Below are 22,185 nucleotides of genomic sequence, written 5' to 3' on the forward strand. Positions count from 1 at the left end.
TTAGCGAAAATTAACAATTAAAATATGATACTAACATTGATAATAATATTATTTAGTAGTAACAATATCTTATCCCTAAGATAAAATAGAACAAAGTTTATCAAAAAAAAAAAATAGAACAAAAATAAAAATTGAACAAGTTCAATAGAATTTTACTTTTTATGGGGTGATAAAAAATTGTGCCTATTTTCATAGCTCAAGTTCATATTACTTTAAACTTAGAAGTTGCTCGAGTTTAATAATTAATAAGCCAATATCAAGCCTTATTTTAATTGAATATTTAAAATTCATTGAATTAGTCTTAGGGGTGTATTAGATTAGGATTTTAAAAGACTTTTTTTGAGACACAAAATCCTACAGATTTTAAAAGACATTTTAGAATTGGAAAGACTTTATAGACTTTTTCAAAAGACTTTTTTTACAATCAAGATTTCATAGGATTGGATTTTAATAGAATTCATAAGATTTGAAAGGACAATATGGATTTATAAGATTTTAAAAAACTATATGAATTTTTAGCAAATATTCAAAATTACAAGAGTCAATAAAAATAAATAACAAAGAAATGCAATGATATTAATAAAAAAAAGTAAATTTAACAATGGGTTGAAAATTATCTAAAAAATTACTAAGCAACAACTCTCCACATATCAATAAAATCTAATATAATTTTCTCAGTGAGTTTGAGTTTGATTTGCGAAAATAATAACCATATATCAACGATTAACTTCCAAGTAAAATATTAATTAATGAGTTTGATTTGTGAAAATAATAACCATTGATTGACGAAAATTAACGATTAAAATATGGTTGTAAACAAAAATAGGTTGTAAGTATAATATTCCCCATAAAAAAATAACAAATAAATGCAATGAAATTAATAAAAAAAGTAAAACCTAATATAATTTTCTCAATCAGTAAAACATAATATAATTTTTAACAAATATTCAAAATTACTAAACAACAGCTTTTCACATATCTAATGGGTTGAAAACCATCTTTTTCATTTGGTATCAAAGTTATGCATATATGATTATAAGACCCAACTTTTTTTAATTATAAAAATAATTATAAATTTGCATATAGAACTTAAAGTTCATGATAAAATTTCGTTTGAAATTTTTTGCAATTGATCTTGAAAACCTTGGGATTTTTGTTTTACGTGATGAGAGTTCTCTAACCATATATCTTATGCATATTTTCATTGAATATTCTAAGAAAATTTTGAATCTGGAATTTTGGGTTTAATTACATAAAAGTTTAGAAAATTTCTCAAATTTTTTCAGTCGATACATTGAAACCTTAAATTGTTGTGGGGCTTTTGAGAAACAAGTTTTTAGTTATCTATTGACACAAAAATTGTTTGAAATCGTTTCCTATAGTGAAGGAATTTCGTTTATGAATGTATTGTTACGAATTATATGGTTCATATTATGAAAGTTTCAATCTTTCTTTAAATTGATATTGCTTCATTTATGTAAAACAAAAATTGCTTTGAGAGTTTTAGTTTCCCTGTTATTTTTTCATTGTTTTATGTTAATTTTAATACAAAAATCACATGTTTTTGTGCCAAGAAAAACTGCGACCCATAGCTTGAAAAATCACTTTTTAAACTTCCAATTTTTTTCAAAAATAGCTCAAAAATATGTTATTTTTGAGATAGATTATATTAAAATCTCGTTGGTTTGTTGTTTCTCGGTTGTTTTGTGATAAAAATCGCTCAAAAATATGCTTTTTTTTTTAGTTTTGACGAAACTCCCATGGCGGAACCCAATTTCGAGCAGTCAACCTGCCAAAGGAAGAAGAAAACACTGCAACAGAAGAATCTCAAGAAATCCTAGGGGTTGAGATGAGATTGTGAGAGAGACATCCTATTTATATTTTTCACTAAAAAGTCTCACGAAATCCACACCAATAGAAAATCCATTAAAATCGTCGGATTTTTGAATACCACGAATTGTGATTCCATTGTTTAAAATCTTGATTGAATACCAACGGATTTTAAAATAATCTTTTAAAATCCTAATTGAATACCACGTGACTTTTTTTCAATCCATTAAAATTCTAATCGAATACCTACGAATTTTTTTGTCCAAAAATAATCATTAAAATCTTTTGAAATCCCAATCTAATACACCCCTTTTATATCTAAACCTAGGTAAACACTTGTTTTTCGCATACATTTTGTTAAAAAATAGTCAAACCAAAAAAAAAATTGCATTATTATTATTTTGGGAGGGGTTATATTTACAATCCAAATAGTTTATAATTTCTTACAACCATATCTTAACCGTTGATTTCCATCAATCAACGGTTGTCATTTATTATGAATTAATAAATTTGATTTGCAAAAATCTTAACCGTTGATTGACGAAAATCAACAGTTAAGATATGGTTGTAAGAAGTTCTAAACGAAAATAGGTTGTAAGTATAACATTCTCCTATTATTTTTATTTAAAAAATATCTATGTATTTATATATTCAGCCCACTAATAAACTAACGAGTTGAACATGTCAAAACCTGAGCTTAGCTAATTTTATAAACAGGCCAAAATTTCAATCTCATCAAACTTATAATATACCGAGTTAGTTTATAAAAAAAAAAAAAAAAAAAAAAATACCGAGTTAAGAGTTGGCTAATGAGTTTACTCAACTAGTCTGCAGTCTGCACTCAAAGCTTAGCCTCTAATTATAATTTGGGAGAGGTTATATTTACTACTTTTTTTTTACTATCTCTTACTACCAAATCTTAAATGTTGATTTCCACTAATCTAATGGCTATAATTTATTGAAAATTAATAATTAATTAATAAGTATGACCCAATAAATCATAATTGTTAGATTGATGAAAATCAACGATTAAAATTTAGTAGTAACTATAACCTCCTCTTATAAATATATCTTGAAAAATCAGATAGCAAAGAGAAAATTGCAACACCTGACTAGGGGTGTAAATGGGCCAGGCTGGCCCAGCCCAGCCTACGGCCCGACCTACATTGAGCCCAGCCTAGGCTCGGCCTTTCAGAAAAGTAGAGTAGGCTTAGGCTTATAAAAAAGCTTTTTTAATAAATAGGCCATAGGCCAATTTTGTCAAGCCCGGCCTATAGCCTTGTAGGCTGGCCCATTTAATTTATTAAAATAAAATAATAAAATAATATTTATTTTATGTGACAAAGATACAAAGTACCAAATATCAATATCTCTTACTTTTTGTGCTATTTTATTTTATGAAAGGAAAACTTGTCTAATGTCTCCAAATTTTACATGTTGTTGCAGCTTAATACCATGGAGCAATGGGTACCTTGCTGGATTATGATGTTACTGATGAAGATCTTTCAATAATACTCTTCTTTCCCTTGTCTTGATGGTGGTTTAAATATTTTTAGAAGAATGACATTCTCTTGTAGACTTTATTTCAACTTCCAATAATTGTATTTTTCTTATTTTTCCCATTTCTTTGACTCTATTCCTCTATGATATACATTCTAGAGCTGAGGTATTATGTTGACTCTTTCTTGTTTGTCATTTTTTCTTATGAGAAGTACTAGTGCATGCATGAATGTAACTATCTTTGCTATATACAATTATTTTTTTTGCTTAGTATATATAGTGGGAGGCCTACAAGGCCTGTAGGCCATGTTAGGCTTTCTTATTTTCGAAAATGGGCCGGGCTTGGCCTACAAATAAAGCCTTTAATAGGCCAGTAGGCCAGATAGGCCAAATTTTTTTTGACGTAGGCTTGGGCCAGGATGGCCAAAGCCCAGCCCAGCCCAGCCCATTTACATCCCTACACCTGACTGCCTTTATATTTAGGAGACCTGACTGCCTTTATATTTAGGAGGCAAAATATAACAATTTATTTCACTTTTTTGGACCCATATGTGTAGGTTATAAACAAGTGTTTTCAAACAAACATTTACTTATTTACATTACCATTATTTATTGTTAATATATCAAATGTGTATACCTTGAATGAAATTAATTTCCAGAGACGACATTTTTGCGCTTTAAATTTTGGTAGGGGATTAACTTCACTCCACCTTCATATACTCTTGTTTCAATGAGATACCTTCGGGACTGTATTCAGAGGGCAAAATGATGAGAGGTGATTGAGTGTAGATAATTCATTGGCAAAAGAATGATTGATGGACAAAAATAAACTTTGATGGAGCTGTTTGTATTAGAGAGCAATTTGCTGGATGTGGAGCTTTAATTAGATCAGATGAGGGGGGCTGGCTAGGAGGTATGTCTAGTTATTTGGGTATTTGTGAGCCTATTGAAGCAGAAATGTGGGGAGCATTGTCAGGTCTCCAACTGGCGTGGGGCATGGGTTTACGTGCAGCTGGAGGGTGACTCGGAGGTAGGAGTGTGCAAGGATCAAGTCGGATCAGGTTTTTGTGCCGACTCGACCCAACTTAGTTTTTATAGGTCAAATATTTGACCCAACCCGATTTAATTTGATCCTGATTGAAATAGTTCAAAACCGGGTCAGATCTGACCTGACTTGATTTCTGAAGTGGGTTTGACTTGATTTCTGAAGTGGGTCAAATCCGACAAGACCCGTTTTTGACTTGGTTTCAAAACATTTTTAATTTGATTTTTTTATAGTTATTGATTTATTTTTTGAACTCATGTAATTTAATTATTTATTTATTTTAAAATATATAAATTTTATAATAAGTTTGATATTTATTGAATAAATAAAGGAATGTAATTTTAAGCCCCATGCACATGTGAAGCAAAATTAGTGAAAATTAATGAAAAGTAAAGGATGAGAGAACGCTCTTCCCATTTTAAGATGACAAATCACTAATTTTAACAATGATATATTATAAAATTACATAATGTCTACTGATAGGAAATTCATAAATTCAAATGCAAATTATACAATTATTATTAGGGCAAGATCAATTAGTTTAAGGCAACTCTTGGCTAATATGATTGTACATATATAATTTTAGTTATCAACTACAAAGAAAATAGAAAATGTAAAGGAATTAGATTGATAAACAACAACATATTATATAAGTAGAATGATTGTACAGAAACTTTTTCATCAAAGTAATAATTGTAACTCCACACATAATGACTCAAACAAAAATTGGACAAAGAAGTAGTTGCTAATTTGTTGAGCTCAATCGGCAGCGAGCCTTCGAGATTATTATGCGATACATTTATGAAAATTCTCAGTTACCATGCACCTAAATTTTAGCAGAAAAGCTACGATGTAAAAGCCATTAAAATAAAATAAAAAACGAAGGAATAGAGAGAAAGAAAATCTACTGCTTGTTATGAAATGAAGGAGGCGATGTTGGAAGGATCAGAGAGTTAAATCCATAGCCAATAACAAAGACCATTATAGCAAAACATGGCATCAATAAGGTATTAAGGCATATCATACCATATGGGTTTAAATTAATCAAGAAGCTCAGGATTGAGCACAAGAAAAGTCGAGAAGCATATGGAAGATCCTCTTTGGTGGAGTGCAAGAATGTGACAGGGAGAAGAAAGAATCATAATTGTTATTTTTTTTTTCACATAATGGGTGTGGGTCAAGTTTTGGGTCAATGGGTCATTATTAAAACAAGTCAGGTCTAAAACTGACCCAAATAAAAGTGGGTCTTTATTTAAAATCAGTTAAAAAAATAGGTATTTATGGGTCAGGTCAAGGTCAGATCAAGGGCAGGACAAATGAACTAGTTTTTTTGCACACCCCTACTCGGAGGAGCTTGTATCTACTCTTACTACTATGAGAGATGACACTTGACAAACTCGTCTCATCACAAAGTTAAGGAACTGGTTAGACAAAGATTGAGAAGTCCAAATCAACCATGTCCTCCGTGATGGTAATACCTGTGCAAATTAGTTAGCCAAGCATGGAATCAAGTCGGGAATTAGACATCAGCGCCACAACTCCATTTCTCTGGAACTGCAAGAATTTGTGGATGCTGATAGGAAGTTAATAGGAAGTTAATTTCATCTATTTCTGATTTTTAGTTTGTTTGGGCAGTAGCCCTCTTTGTTTACAAAAAAAAAAAAATGAAATTAACTTGAATTAAAAACAAAGGTGAATGATTATCACAATAATTTATAGACTAACTATCATGAATAGTAACAAAAATAAAAAAACCTTGTATACAAAAATACAAGGTTGAATTAAATGTGAATTCTTATACTATTTAAATTTTTAATTATATTCATACAATTTAAAAGTTCATAATTAAATTCTTTTAGTTTCAAACTTTTTAAAATGAATCATCACCGTTAGAGGTGTTCATCAACCGATTCAAATTGTGATGACCGAATCGAAAAATCGATAATTGAATTAACTTGTCATGAGTTTTAAGACTTATTTTAGTTTGAAGACTTGAATTTTTCAGTGGTTCGTAACTTTGAATGACTTTATTTTGTTATAGCTAGTGATTTGTATTACTAAAATTGTAGACTTTTCGAAAAACCAAATTTAAACCAAATAAAATTGGATTGAATTTACAAAAAATCAAATCGAGGAAGATTAAATGATTAAACCGAAGGAATTGGATCAGATGATTTTTTGCTTCAAAATTGATCCAATCCAGACCGCAAACACCCCTACTCACAGTTACAATGCTAATAGAAATCTTTAATGGAAAATTAAATTCAAAATCTCAATTAATTTTTTTTGGAACTATATAGACTTGTTCCAGCTGGCCCAATATTCAGGCCCAACATGAAAAGCCCATAACTAAGGGCTAACTAAGGACCCCCCCTTTGAAGAGTAGGTAATATCTTCATACCTGGTACCCCTCTTTCACATGCACAGGCAGCTATTGTACACTGACAATGGCTGCCATGTGTCTTGCTCAAGCAAGACAGGCTATGATGGTTAGGTTGTCTCATCTTCCTTTACTCTCTTGCACACAAGGAAAGGAAGCTCATTCCTCACCTATAAATACCTCCTCACGCCCACAAAGATACACACTATTCTATTACTTCTATGAGCTATTACTGTGTTTATTTGGAGAGCCACTATATCTATATCCACTAAACACCTCCCTCCCCACTATTGTTGCGCAACACCTGTGAAGCTCCTTAAGGGCCTTAGTCGATGAGTGTGCATGCCAACCATTCTATTCCCTAGCACTGTTTCTGAAAAGAAACAATTTCTTTCTATTTATGTGCCTTGGTACAGTTTCTGAGAAAAAAAATGTGTTTGATAATATGCTCTATTTGTATTCCAAGAATGAGAATTGTGTTTGATAACACAAAAAATAATATAATAACAATAATTCTTATTAAATATAATTTTTTTTCAGATCATCATATTCCTTTCCATATGGTGTGGTTGTGGTGGTGGTGGCGGCAGTGGCATGGTGGTGGCGGCGGTACGGTAGTGGTGGTGGCAGTGACGTGGTGAAGATAGTGGTGGTGGTTGTGACGACAGTGGCTGCGACGATGGCGGTGGTAATGGCGGCGGCAGCGGTGGTAGTGGTGGGTATGGTGGTGGTGGAGGTGACGACAGTGGCTGCGACAATGGTGGTGGGTATGGTTGTTGGTGGCGACAACAATGGTAGCAGTGGCATGGTGGTGGTGGTTGTGAAGGCATCGGGGAGGTGGTGGTGGTTGTGGCGGTGGTGGTAGGTGGTGGCGGTGGTGGTAGTAGTGGTAGTGCTAGTGATGGTGATGGCGTGGTGATGGTAGTGGCGGGGGTGGTGGTGGTGACGGTAACGACTGTGACGATGGTGGTGGTGGTTGGTGGCGGCGGCGGCGGGATGGTAGTGGCTGCGGCAATGATAGTGGTGGTTGGTGACAGTGGTTGTGAAGGTAGTGGTGGCATCGTGGTGGCGGTGGGGTGGTGGCAGTGGCGTGTGATGGCGATGGTGGCGGTGACGACAGTGGTTGCGATAATGGTGGTGGTGGTTGATAGTGATAGTAGTGATGGTGGTGGTAGTGACTAGTGATGGGTGGTGGTAGTAATGGTGGCGGTGGCATTGTGGTGGTGACGACGACACTAGTGGTACGATGGTGGCGGCAGTCGTGTCGGGATGATGATGGTAGTGGTAATGATGGTAGAGGTGGAGAGTGATTGAGAAAGATAAATATTTCTCATTTTGTGCCCGAAAATAAAAAAGCAGAAATTTTCTGATTCTTTTTTCTATTCCGCAGCATAAAGATTAAACCGATTCATCTCGGGAATAAAAAAATAAACCGAATTTACCAAACGAATTTCCTATTTCCCGGGAATAGAAATTAAAAAAAAATTAATTCCGAGAAAGTTATCATGCACACCTTATATCATTGTCACTAAGAACACCCTAAATAAATATATACCCGATTCTATTGATCATACAACTCAAGACTTAAAAAGTTTATACTAAAGTCTTTATACTTGAACAAACTTTAAATTGGCTCATTCAATTAATTTTTTTTTTGTCACAAATCTTTAACAATAAAGGCTTAATTAAAAAATATTTAAAATTGGAAAAACTCCATTACAAACTTTTAAAAATCCTCAAATAGTACAGGATTTCATGATTAACTTAACCAAACTACAATTCATATATCTTAGTTTTCTGGTCATTTATTCATGGCTGGCTTATCAATTCCACCCTCCTTTTCATCCCCCAGAAATACATGCGGCTGTAGAACACCTGATATTTATCATGTAATTATTCAACAGTCCAAGAAGCCAATGATCAGACACAAAAACTGGAATTTCATAAACCAGGGAATGATCAGAACCAGTAGGCGATCGAAGATACGTAAGTGAAACTTCCAATGCGTGTTTAGATTAGCTTACTTCAACATAAAAAATAGCAATAATAAATTTTCTAATGAAATATTTTTTTTCTAAGCATGGCACTAGTCCGGTAGAATCGCTAATTTAAACCTGTATCCAAAAAAAAAAAATGCAATTTATCCGAGCCCTTAACGTTACTGGAATTTTGAAATTCCAACAGCTGACGAGTGCAACTCATCAAAGTAACATCAGTATTTTCAGAAAAAAGAATTTTTTTTAAGTTCACGGAATATCAAAATTACAATTATTGTACAATCATACTCGGAACTCGAACGCGGGGTAAATGAAATGCAACTGCCCACCGTATCCGAGAAAAAACTGGTGCAACAAGCTATCAATCGATCTTCTTTGAAGAAAGAAACTTCCTGGCGAAATCAGATATCAATTTGCATCCAAAAGAATGAGTTTTTATAAATATGCCATCGATGTCTTCCTCCTTCTTCTCATAAACATAGAAAGCTATAAACGCAAAGGTAAGTCCTGTAACCACGACAAGAATAAACTAGAATCATTCCCATCCAGCCATCATGGATTCAAAAAAAAAAAACACGTAAGTAATAGCAGGCAGTGATGTAGCTTGTCTCCTGGGGACAGCCACTGCATTAGCTGTCCTAGTAAAAAGTGATACAATGAATGAGGTGACCACGTAACTTGTCACCCTCAGGAATGTCAAGTCAAATTATTCAAAGTAAGAACCATCCAAGGATTGCTGAATGCAGATCTTATATTTCTAGCCATCTACCACAAATGAAATTGTTTGAACTGAAAACTTATTTAACATGATTCAAAATTCAACAGATGTCACAACTATATTATGGATTCAATTAATATACATTGATCACCTGTCATAATTTTATTGGTTGCAGAAATAGATTCAATTAAACGGATGTAGACGTACCAGTACACTTTTCTGTGCAGACAAATTCATGTTAGGATATGCATGTGAGCAAATATGAGAGAGAGAGAGAGAGAGAGGGAGAACCTATAGCATATATGTTCTGAAGTGAAACGGCGCCAAGGAAGCTGAGAATGAGCAGAGAGAAAACAACCTATTGATCACCAAGGGAAAGATGTGTCAGCACATCTGATACTTACGAAACTTTATACTCATTAATTTGGTTAAGTCTGGATATGCAAGCTTGCCTATGAACGAAATTTTACATAAATGAGATTTTAAAATCACAATCTTTACGTGATGTCCTATAGAATTTTAAAATTCATACGTAAGAATCAATGTACGCATCTTATAAACTGCATAGGCATCACAGCAGAAAGCATTGGCAATGAAATATAAGCAATGCAGAGTATGGATACCTTAAAGAACAGAACCCCATTATTCCCTTCTGCAAGTGATTTCAAAACATTCACAGAGAAATTCCACGATGAGGACACTGAGAGAGCAATTTGATGTGACATATCTTCTGATAAGTGAAACCAAGATGTGGGCATTTTCTCAACAGTATACCCCAATCTACACAAGCATTAAGTACAGCAATAGTTAGCATTTATCTTCACATTAGAAACTGCAATGCTTCCAACAGCTGGATCATCTTTACAGTTATTATATTAATAAATAATAATACATTATTGGACAAGTTAACGGTACCATACAATGTTAATTGACAAGTTGGAATACTCAACGGTAGATAGTGTACTTACATTTTTGCAGGTAGAATGCCATGAATGAATAAAAAGATCGATATGAACACCAGAAGCTTTGTGAGAGCAGTAACAATGGTATTCCCAGATGCAATGAAGTTAAAGTATATTGCAATCAAGACCAACAACGTGGTGAAAGTTTGCTTTTTATCCTTCCAAAGCAATGTGTCAGCAACTGCAAATTAGTACATCAATTAAAACCTACAGATAAATAAAATCAAACTGTAAAATTACTCCCAGCACGAACTGGTTACACTACTGTGTTGGTATGTTAAGTAGAAAAGATGCGCTAAGGTTGACTATCAATCAGTGTTATTAAACCCGACCCGGGCATCGACTTGGTCGGGGTACTGGGTCACTGGTCGAACCGGTTGACCCGGATATATATAAAAAAAAAAAACCACTCCCCGTTAAACCCGACTAGCGAAATGAGTTAAAAAAGGTTCACTAAATAAGCTCAAAAATTACCCAATCACACTTTTACAAGTTCACGAAGCACAAATAAATGAAAATGCACACTATTATTACTGTGTCAACTTAAATTGCAACTCAGAATTCCCAAAAGTATACCTCTCAATGACATTGAACTCATATTTTTCAAAATGACATATGTCACATTCTTTTAATTTATTGTTCTGCAAATTGCTTTAGTATTGAAAGCTGAAATTTGAGGTCATTGTAGAAGAGTATACTAGCAAATAAAATTACAAAAAGTTTTTAAAATGAGTTCTACATTTTTTTCTAACAAGATGAAACAATTTTTTTTTTTTTTTTATAAAAATTCATGACCCTACCGGGTCATCGGTTTTGGCCGGGTTTTGACAGGGTCTGATGCATAACAGTCCAATGCTTGACCTGAACCGGTCCAATGACCGGTTCGCCAGGTTCCGGATCGACCCGGCCGAGTCGGTCCGGGTTTTACAACAGTGCTATCAATTTTAACCATTTAAAAAGTTATGACAAGGGCTTAAGTTAGAATATTATTTGTAAAATTTGAACTTCAGAGTTCAATCGTTGTTTCAGGCATCTTAGGGCTTGCACATCAACCACGCACATACTTTATTACAATTTTAAAATGCAATGCTTCATAGATCGAAATATATGGAATAAGTAGTTCATGATAAGGACCTGCTATTGTGAGTCTGAACTATAACTTCCTCCATTACCTGTAACGATTTTAACTAATGTATTTGTCCAGGAAAATAAATTTATGCCATTCACATGTCTACCTAAACAAATTCGTTCATAATCTAATCTGACTCATAAGACAATCAAAGTCACTCAACCATATGGTACAGTCTTGCAAGAGTAGCAGTCATGCGTCTATTTTTGAATGGATCAACAGTTTAATTCCCCTTTACAACAAACCCAGGCCAACATTCAACAGAAAAGAAATTCCAGATTACCCAAACAAAGAAGTTCGATGATTACAGTTGATTATTCATACCTCTTCCACTTCCAAGATATAGGAAAGCTTTTGAGGGACCTTCTCTTTTAGTTTTAGGTTGAGTTTTAGCCCTCAAGTGTGGGTATGATTCAATCGTTCTCTGTAGACCTTCCTGCAAAAAAAAATTACAATCTCATTATTACAAGAGGCACCCATGCAAGAGGTAATATTAACATATACACTCACTGCAATAGAGAACATTTGTGCACTGAAACATCATCCATTCTAGAATCACATCTTATACTTCATTTCAGAACATAATAGACAAACTTAACTTCATATTATCAGTAACTTTGTGGGCTCTGCAATAGCCAACTTCTCATCAATTTTTTTTTTCCTTTCAAAGCATGAACAACATAATGGATGTAAATCACAAGGTATACAAATGAAATTAGCATCTTCATTGAAGTTTGTTACAAACTCTCACAAAGGGCAAACTTCGGTACACAAGGCTCTCCAACTTGTGAGGGTCGATTGTACCTCCTTACCCTTACGTTTTTGCAAAGACGCTATTTCCATACTTGAACCCGTGACCTTACGATCACAAGGAGCAACCTTGCTGCTGCTCCAAGGCTTGCCCTCTTGTTACAAACTTTCACAATAATAAAAAATTGAGCACCTCAACACAGTACCAAGACATGCACAATGCAGAAATAGGGCGCATTATATTTTATTACTTCTTCGATACATCATAGAACCTGTAGTGTTATGATGGGTGCATAGCCAAGGCGATCCTTTGCTTTTGAGCAATCAAAAGATCTGCTGCAAGACAGGAGTCTTATTCTTGAAGGGGTCAATTGAGGCACCTTCATCCCATATGGGCCTAGCAGCCTATATATCCACTCCACCAAATGTGCAATTGGCATGATAACAAAGGCTGGGATCTTTATTCTTGGCCTACAAAGAAAAGGCATTGAAAAACCATAACCACATTCCTTATTTTTTTACATATAAAAGGAAGATATATAAAATGGTTAACAGTATAAAAGAAACTACCTTTCATATCCAAGACCTTCCAAAACCAGGGACATGAACTCCCAAAACTTTATAGGTTCCATATTTGTTATGAAATATGCCTACAAAACAACAATCCATCAGCCATAGAGTACTACAGTAATTGCTAAGTTTCTTAACTTAACATGTAAATTAATCAGTTTCTTTTTTTCCTCCTTTGGCAGGAGAAATGCACATTTTATTTTATTTTCAAATGTAATATGTAAATTAATCCGTAATTACTATATATATATAGTAATAATATATATATATATATTATTACAACTTTATTTTATTTATTTTTATTTTTATTTTTTATCTTTTTTCAACCCTTTCGTATCTTTTATTTGGGTTCATCTACCACCGACCCCAATTAGTTTGGGATAAAAGTGTTGTTGATGTTGATGTTGGCAGGAGAAATGCAATAATTAGCTTTGGATCTAGTAACTAGAATTTACTGACAAGCCGTTGCTAACAGGTATATTTTTCAGGTTTCCTCGTTTGCGCAAATGAAGAAATCCTACCCTTCAACATATCATCGTCACTTTATCAATAATTTACTTCTTAATGGGTGTACACCTGAGAAGAACCCACAACCCTACAACAATGGAGCAGCATCGTCCAACCTTCAAATGTATCATCATTACATTCAATGGATGTCTTTCTTTTAATCTTCATTTACACACACAAACAAAAACGTTACATATTAAGAAGGTAATAATACAATCTTTCAATGGTACCTGTCCAGCAGCTTTTTCTGAAACTGTAGCCTCCGAAGCTAGAGCTCGTTCAGCACATATATGGGCATGAGCCACATTTTCAACATAAGTGAAATCATAGATGTTATTGCCATCACCAATAATGAACTGGTCAAGAGAAATATAAATTAGAGAATGAAAGAAAGGCTGAAGGAAATTTCCGCTTATAAGTAGTTACACATGCATATTTCTCTGCAACCATTTTTGTCCATATCCCTCCTAATTTCATGAAGCAGAAAGTTTTTTAGTTATCGATCTCGGTCCAATTTCATTCAATTTGTGGATGCAATCTGACTCATCAAGATAGGTCCTTATCAAGACTACATTGTCCTGAGGTTTCAATTTGTTATTCAAGTAGTAAAAAGTACCAAACATTTACCTAGACTCTATATATGCACAACAAAATATAACCTTTAGCACAAACTTATCCAAGAGTCAGCATGACTGACTACTCCATAACATCAGTCATTAGGCTCAAAAGAGCAATCGAGCTAATGGCCAACTTACGTCATTTTGCTAAACTACAAGGTACAGGATGTAAAGCATCAAACAAATCAAATAGAAATGCCTGAAATAGATATATTTGTGCCTTCTATAGGCCATATTTTGGTTCCTAAATGACTTCAAGGTAAAATGCTAAAATGAAGATGCTAGAATGAAGTTACAGATACAGACCCTAAATCTATATCAATAGGAGTAAGAACAACATTTATTTACCTTGGATTTCCCTGCCCTGGCAGCATCAACTAATGAAGGCACCAACAGTCTATCACCGGGCCCAAAGATACTGCTAGGGCGTATGCAGCATGTTAGGAGCCCATTAGTCCCATTAGACTTCATAACCAATGCCTCACCCTCGGCTTTAGTTGCTGAATAATGATCATTATGCTGAAACCAGTTGAATTCAATTTAGGACGACCATGCCAATTGCTTTAATAACAAGACTGAGAAACATTTCAAATCTACTCCCAATTGCTAGATTATAATATAAAACCCCCGATCCACATGTATATATATCTCAAGTTCCAAGTCAGATAGAATGAAGATTAAAATGAAGAAACACGTGCAAGTTGTAATATAAGTAAAATGGAGAGTTGCTAAATTATGTACCGAAGGTGGATATGGCAATGATTCGTTTCCATTATGAATTCCATGAATTCCATCAAAGACGACGCTGGGAGAGCTTGTGTAAACGAGTCGCTTCACTTTCAGCTCAACACAAGCATCGATGACATTCTTTGTTCCTTCCAAAAGAAAGATCTCAGTTAGATTCATCAAAGAAGTGAAAATGGGAAGAAGAGTGAGGTTTTTACCTTGGACATTAACGGAATGATGAAGCTGGTAGTTGTTAATGGAAGAGTTTGGAGCAGCCATATGGAACACAACCTCAGCTCCTTCGAATGCTATACAGTGACGGAAACAATATTCATCTATACATTGTTGCTGTTTTGAGGTTTAAGCGAGGGTTAGAAAACAACGAGAGAGAAGAAGAGGTTACCTTTCAAGACTTGGTCCTTGTTGCGAAGATCGAGAGAGATATACTGAGCACGACCAGAACGTAAAGCTTGGCCGAGAACACCGGTTTCCTCAGCGGGTTCGAGTTCAATGGTGGCTCCCAAATCGGCGACGCGAACTGAGTACGTGTTGTATTGGATTAGCATTTGGACCAAATGCCGAGCGGCGAAACCCCGACCTCCGGTGACCACGCACCACATGTCCTCCTCCGCCATAGCCAAACACGAAATTCACAGTGCTGATTGGATCCCAGACTAGACTAGACAAGGAAACAAGTACAAGCTGTCATGAAAAATGAAAATCGAAAAAAATAAAAAAATAAAATATTGGGCCCAGGAGGCCAAGCCAGTTATGGGCTTAGGCTTGAACGCTGGCCCATATCGGTCAAACCTGGGATTAAAGAGGAGGGAGATTTAAAACACAAACGTAACTCTTTTTCACCTTCCCTCCATTTTCAGAAACCTTGAAAAAGGGCACAGTGACGGTGACGGAGAAGATATGAACTCCACAATGCTCAACGACAACGATGATTGTGATTTCCCTCTTTCCCAGACGAAAATATGTCACACCCTCACCCCTTCGAATAAGAAACTCAAACACAAAACGACGATGCTTGATGTTGATGGCATTGGCAAGGAGAACATTCCCCCTAATTCGCCCTTTCGTCTACGCAAAACCGCATCCAAACCCTCAGGTTCTTCATTGGTTTGCAGCGACGGTCACGAAATTGAAAACTGTAGCTTGGATTTCATTCCTTCCACCATAGAGGACAGTTTTCGGAACGCTCAGAATTCGGGAGAAGATGACAGTGCGACTGCGTCCGAGCTGAAAATGAAGGATACTTATTTTCGTAACTCAATAGAGTCTAAACTCGTGGTGTTGAGAAAAGACGCGCTTAACTATGGATCTAGAAATTCCTCACCTGATTCGGAGCTCGATATGTTGCTGAATTTGTGCAATGAGTTAGATCGAGTAGATAGCTCCATCAGATGTCCCCTCTGTGGGATTGACATTTCGAACTTGACTGAAGAACAGCGACATCTTCATACCAATGATTGTCTTGACAGAGGAGAAGATGTAAGATACACCCCTTTCTTCATTACTCATTATGCGTCTACCTTAGTTTGATTATGTGGTGTTAGTAATTAGGAAGTCAAAATGTGCTTGAACTTCGTGAATTATGAATCCAATTGACAGCTATTTGTAAATTTTGTAACGTCCTTGAGGTCGTGTCTGCTTCTAGAATCAGTTTCAAGTTCAAGTTTGAGTGGTTTTTGACTAAGAAAAGATTGCAAGGACTTTGAGTCAAGTTTCATGTATCTATATATAACTCTATTAACATTGATGATGATTGACGATTGGACTTATCATCACAAGCTAATGATGTAATAATAATCTTATGCAGGTCGCCCTTTCTGACGGCGAGATGGAGGTTCAATTTGCCCCTAAAGTCGTCAGTGTCTCTCCTGTTGTTGATTGGCTACGTGATCTGGGTTTATCAAAATATGAAGATGTTTTCGTTAGGGAAGAAGTTGATTGGGACACCTTGCAATGGCTGACAGAGGAGGTGAGCTTATGTTTTTTACTTGATCTCGTACCATCAGTTTTAGGTTCATAACTCTTGCCACACTTGTTGCTTGAATTTATGGCCTTTATAAGTTGATTGTTCTTCATTGCTGCACAAAAATATTAATGTTTAATTTCAGTTTTAAATTAGAAATTGGAGGTTATCTTTGTCCTTCTCCCCCACTCCAGGTTAAAGATCAATCTTCTGTAGCAATTTCTAAGTAATCATTTTGCAATTTGGCCTAGAGTGACATTCTGAAGTGTTAAGAGATATAAAATCATTCATGAGTGTCGAATCAGCACCTTGAGCTATTAGGAGAGTACTTAAGGACTTTACGTTATTGGAAATCTAAAAATGTGTTTGGCTTGGGTTTTTGGTATCCAAAATTAGAAGGAGTGGTATAAAACACAAATACACTGCTGTTTGTAATAGATGTCTGCTTATACCCTTTGTTGTTAAAGTTTTACATTAACTATCTTTTAATTTTCCTCTTTTCCTTCTGTTTCTGTAGGATCTCTTAAGCATGGGTATTACTGCACTAGGGCCCAGAAAAAAAATTGTGCATGCCCTTTGTGAACTTAGAAAAAGAACTGCCCCTTCAAACGAACAACATGGGGAAGCTCTGGCAGAGCCTAGAAGGATTGGAAACCAGAAAGTCAAATTGCAACATGACAAATCTGAAAGAAAAGTAGATGGCACTAGTAAACCAGCAGCAAACAAATTAATTACTGAATATTTTCCCGGCTCTGCTACCAATGGGAAGAAAGTTTCTGCCAGTCCTGTAGAACAACATGAAATGAAAAACAGTGGCTCGGATTCTGGTCGTAAGCACAAAGCAAAAAATATGTCAACAAATAGAAAGCTTCGTGATGTTCCCAAATGGTGTACCATACCAGGAACGCCTTTCCGGGTGGTAAATAGCATTCTAATTGATATATGTGCATTTGTTTTCTGTTACTGTATATCCCCCTTTATGCATTCCTTTAGGACTCTGCAAATATATTAGCTAGAAGGAAAGCTTTTCTAAATGGTTCCCAAAAAATACAAGTCCATTTTTTTTAATTCAAGTTTTGTTTTCGATGCGTTATTGCCCGAGAATAGAACTTCTGTGGTGTATCGTAACTGATTTAGTATATCCTGTAAAGAAAATGCTTATTGGCCACTTGGATGACAATTAAAACTGAGCATACACGTCAATCATGTTTCATGTTGACCTGCTGAACTAGGAAAAGAAAATAGAAGATGAAGAACAAAAAAAATGCATCCAATATTCATGGTAAATAGCCAATAAATTACGAACGTCCATATTTGAGGAACTTCTGGTATTCCGTTACCGTTATTGCCCTATCTTGTTTCGATATGGGTCTGAGTATCTGACAAATACATTTAACATATGCAGGATGCTTTCAAATATCTCAGAGGAGATTGTTCCCACTGGTTTCTCACACACTTCCACTTGGACCGTAAGCCTGCATCTATCATGTTATCTTAGTTTTAGTTACAATTTGGAATTTCAACTTTTGGCTTTAAGATCTTATCTTTTTAACTCTAAGTAGATTTGACACAGATCTCCATCAAATGGGTTAGCTTACTAAATTTGAATAATTGTTTTAGTACATTTTCTTCGCATAGTTCTAGACTTTGGTCATATAATTACTCAGGAAATTGCGTACACGCATTGGTGGATCAAATATGTCATGAAGAAACAAGAAAGTTAATAAATGCATAGTGATGGACAATTAACAAGGTTGTTTTGGTGCTTCTCTGATATATGGAAGTATGTTAAATGTATCATATTATGGAATTTGCTTTCTTCCAAACTACTTTTGGGTGTACTGTGTCCGTTCCCCTATCAATAAAAAACTATGGAGTTGCACATCCCATGTTAAAAACTTTAAATTGAAACTACCAAAAAATAAATAAAGGAGTTCCTTGTGTTCAGCTCCTTGTAAGTGGGTTATTACGATCAGAGTCAGAGTTTCAAGTTTTCCAATTTATGCCTTGGCCGTTGGTTCTCATTTGTGAATACAGATTATCAAGGTCTCACCAAGTCCTTCAATCATGGAAAGATCTATTGCTCCTGTGTTACAGCTAGACTTGTAAATATGAACATTGGGATTCCATATGATAAATTACATGTTCTGCCTCTGAACCAAACGGTTCAAATAGCTGGTATTGATGTGACTTGCTTGGATGCCAACCATTGTCCGGGTTCCATAATTATACTCTTTCAACCTCCGAATGGTAAGGTGTGGCTTGGATTGACTTCCTAATAAGCTTGATTATTGTTTGATAGTTACCCATTGTTGAGCTAGAATTGACTGGATATTTTTCCGTCCATTTAGGCGGTGCTCCACACTGGTGATTTTCGCTATAGTGAAGAAATAGCAATCAATTCTTTCCTGCAGATGTGTCCTATCCATACTCTAATTCTTGACACAACATACTGTAACCCACAGGTGAGTCCATGTGCGAATAGAGGAGGCATCTCTTCAAATTACATGACTTTAAATTAACTTTTGCTTTGGAACTTGGCTTTCTTATATTTATTGATGTTCAATAACGTAATAAATTAATAGTGGAGTTAGACATTATACTCCAACTCAAAGTGAAATAATTTTCAATCCAACTGGACCAGACAAGTTTTCTTAAATCTAATCTAAGAGGTTTGTTAGAGGCCTTGGATTCCGATAGAGCCAATCTATGATGGTTGATTTGGTGGTAGCAGTGTGGCGTTATCTTAGCAATCCACTTAAAGTTCCAACTTTTTTCTACAAACTTGTAGTCATGATGGAGATATTCGTTACCATTTCAATGGTTAGTAAGACTAATATTTCTTGTCATGTTAATACACTGTCAGCATGCCTTATGCTGTCTGACTTAGACAGTGTTGGCAATTTATTGCAGAAGTAGAATCTACTAACTTGTTCTTAAGATCGAGATAAGCAAGCTTATGATGAACATTACTACCAAAGCGTTTGTATGAAAACTATTACGCATGCCTCATAATTAATTATAGTGAGAGATAAAAAAAAACTGAAAAAATTAAAGAGTAACTGATATACATCAACATTAGCAACACCTTTATCCCAAATTAATTGGGGTCGGTGGTAGATGAACCTAAATGAAAGAGTAACTGATAAAAGATAGCAATTTATTTTTAATTTTCTCTTACATTAAGTCGTATTTGTACCATTCAACATTTTTCTAATAATTTTTGCATTTAGTTAGCACAAATACATTCAGTTTGTTGATTTTTATTTATATACTTGCTCCCTTTGACCACTAAAAAATTATTATGTATATTTTGTGTTATGTTTCCTTACAGTATGACTTTCCAAAACAAGAGGCTGTTATACAATTTGTTATTGATGCCATTCAAGCAGAGGCTTTTAATCCCCAGACCCTTTTTCTGATTGGCAGCTATACAATCGGTAGAGTTCCATACAACTCTCTTTCTGGATATTTGTGCTGAATACTTTACAAAGTTTATCTTTGACGTTTAATATTTGTTTGACATATAATTGCTGTTTGGGAATTAATGTTTAAAATGTAGGTTTGGGTATTTGTGTTTCTATGGTAGTATTGCCCAACTACCAGGAAACTAATGAGAAAAAATGAAAATATTTCCAATGCTCTATTTTGCCCCTCGTTTTCTTATGTTTCATAGGAAAAGAAAGGCTGTTCCTGGAGGTTGCTCGTTCGCTTCGTAAAAAGGTCTACGTGACTGCAGCAAAGTTGCGTCTTTTAAAATGTTTGGGATTTCAAGAGGAGGATATGCAGTGGTTTACTTTAAATGAACATGAAACCAACATTCATGTTGCCCCTATGTGGACACTCGCAAGCTTCAAAAGATTGAAGCACATATCAAGTCAATATGTGGTGAGTGTTGCAACATAGACTTGCAACATATTTTGATGTACGCATGTAGTCATCTACAGTATATATATCTACAGATACTAATATTTTTTTCCTAATTTGATATTTGTTCTGATTACTAATACTGAATTACATTTATCTTTTAACTTTTAGTTTTATATTTCTAACCATCAGATACATTTTTTTTTAATCAGAGTCGATTTAGTCTTATAGTTGCTTTCTCTCCCACTGGTTGGACCTTTGGCAAAGGTAAAAAGAAGTCTCCTGGAAGACGGTGGCAGCAGGGTACTATTATAAGGTGATGCCTATGTGTCCTTTATTGCTAGATTGTTTTATTTTTATTATATACAAGTTGAAATGTTGAATCATATACCCGCATTAAATCCTTCAAAATCACTATAGGTTTCTTCCTTTTTCTTTCCTACTTCTGGTCCAAATACAGCTTGTTTTACCAAATCCCTGGCCTCCATGGTGCATTTTGATTTATTTTCACTAACTAGTTACTAGGCGGACAATGGCCCGCTTTCCATAAATTTTGTATAACTATAAACTAATCGAAGTTTTCCTTGTTTATCAGGTATGAAGTGCCTTACAGTGAACATTGTAGCTTTACAGAACTCAAAGAGTTTGTAAAACTTATATCTCCTAATAACATTATACCAAGCGTGAATAATGATGGACCAGAATCTGCCGATGCAATGATTTCTCTCATGTTATCTTGATTAGCTCACCCAAAGGGGTTTAGTCTACCATTGAGAGTTGTGACATATACTCTGATGAATCTCGAATGAAGGTTTAATGATTTTGCCCTACCTTTGCATATAAACCTTTTTTACTGCATTCGAGTTGTTCTAGATAACGAGATTTTTGGAATAAATTAATTGGAGAATTTTCTGCTTAATTTTGATCTGGTATATTTGAGAATCAGGAAGTTGAAAGATCAAATTTCTTAAGGCAGTGGTCTTTAATCTAATGCTTGTGCAATGAACAGAAGTAACTTAGCATGCCAGACCACTTTTTAGAGTTAGACTTTAGTTTGCTGCTTTGCCAAAAGATTGATATGTCAGAAAATAAAACATTTAGAAGGGCTCATCCTACTTATCTTAATCTAGCAGCGTCGAGGTTTTGTATCAACCATGACATAAATCTGAAGTGATTGATAGTAAAGACAGAAGATGTTGGAGATGTATAGTGATTGCCTCCTCTTCCCCTTTTAATCTGGAAGTAACCCACTTCTCTTCCTTTTATGGAGCTCATGGAAGTTCTTGGCAATCACTGGCCTTGTTGGGCTTCATTGGAGTCATTATTATTACTCAGTTGTTTGAGACCCATCACTAACATTTAGTCGCATATAATCATGAACACTTTGAACTACCTATGTAGCCTGTAGTTATTCTTAAAAGTAGTTATGCTTGTACACTTTAAACTTATGCTCACATTCTTCTGCAAACGACTAGATAATAATTGTATTATTGCTTGTAGCGCCTATAACGTACAGATTTTTGTCAGTTGCTACTGCTGCTTTTTAAGGAATTATCAGAGATGGTATAGGAGCATAGCACGTTCTCCATCCTAGAACCACATGCAC

At 35.0% G+C, this 22,185-nt stretch overlaps 2 protein-coding genes across 4 annotated transcripts; one reads left to right on the forward strand and one right to left on the reverse strand.

Annotated features, from left to right (window-relative positions):
• Nucleotides 1-8,905: 8,905 nt before the first annotated feature.
• On the reverse strand, nt 8,906-15,400 carry LOC133317104 (3beta-hydroxysteroid-dehydrogenase/decarboxylase). 3 transcript variants are annotated; one of them, XM_061518924.1, is made up of 13 exons: nt 15,135-15,400; nt 14,950-15,039; nt 14,747-14,880; nt 14,354-14,524; nt 13,619-13,744; nt 12,882-12,961; nt 12,584-12,782; nt 11,886-11,997; nt 10,439-10,613; nt 10,094-10,250; nt 9,762-9,828; nt 9,678-9,689; nt 8,906-9,259 (listed from the first exon to the last, which is right to left on the reverse strand). In XM_061518924.1, exons 1-13 carry the CDS (start codon nt 15,364-15,366, stop codon nt 9,114-9,116), a joined length of 1,701 nt encoding a protein of 566 aa, XP_061374908.1. In that variant the 5' UTR covers nt 15,367-15,400; the 3' UTR covers nt 8,906-9,113. The 3 variants fall into 3 exon arrangements, with proteins under 3 accessions (XP_061374908.1, XP_061374909.1, XP_061374910.1); XM_061518926.1 differs by having other exon boundaries at nt 9,127-9,259; nt 9,622-9,689; XM_061518925.1 differs by lacking the exon at nt 9,678-9,689.
• A 360-nt stretch (nt 15,401-15,760) lies between these two features.
• On the forward strand, nt 15,761-21,319 carry LOC133317126 (DNA cross-link repair protein SNM1). Its single transcript, XM_061518950.1, has 10 exons — nt 15,761-16,228; nt 16,557-16,718; nt 17,230-17,631; nt 18,118-18,181; nt 18,750-18,967; nt 19,064-19,177; nt 20,047-20,152; nt 20,389-20,600; nt 20,792-20,895; nt 21,175-21,319. Exons 1-10 carry the CDS (start codon nt 15,761-15,763, stop codon nt 21,317-21,319), a joined length of 1,995 nt encoding a protein of 664 aa, XP_061374934.1.
• The last annotated feature ends 866 nt before the right edge of the window (nt 21,320-22,185 follow it).

This window comes from Gastrolobium bilobum, unplaced genomic scaffold, assembly GCF_033153095.1.
Source record: "Gastrolobium bilobum isolate Gb01-03AN ecotype WA unplaced genomic scaffold, APGP_CSIRO_Gbil_v1 utg5255, whole genome shotgun sequence".
NCBI classification, from domain to species: domain Eukaryota; kingdom Viridiplantae; phylum Streptophyta; class Magnoliopsida; order Fabales; family Fabaceae; genus Gastrolobium; species Gastrolobium bilobum.

Bases quoted from the DNA above. Each gene is read 5' to 3' on its own strand.
- LOC133317104 (XM_061518924.1), bottom strand. From the start codon at position 15,366: ATGGCGGAGGAGGACATGTGGTGCGTGGTCACCGGAGGTCGGGGTTTC. The intron at 14,525-14,746 runs GTACATAATTTA...AACTGGTTTCAG, and splicing joins CATTGCCATATCCACCTTCG to CATAATGATCATTATTCAGC. The intron at 12,962-13,618 runs GTACCATTGAAA...GTTGTTTTGTAG, and splicing joins CAGAAAAAGCTGCTGGACAG to GCATATTTCATAACAAATAT.
- LOC133317126 (XM_061518950.1), top strand. From the start codon at position 15,761: ATGCTTGATGTTGATGGCATTGGCAAGGAGAACATTCCCCCTAATTCG. The intron at 18,182-18,749 runs GTAAGCCTGCAT...TTGTGAATACAG, and splicing joins CACACACTTCCACTTGGACC to ATTATCAAGGTCTCACCAAG. The intron at 20,601-20,791 runs GTGAGTGTTGCA...TTTTTTAATCAG, and splicing joins ACATATCAAGTCAATATGTG to AGTCGATTTAGTCTTATAGT.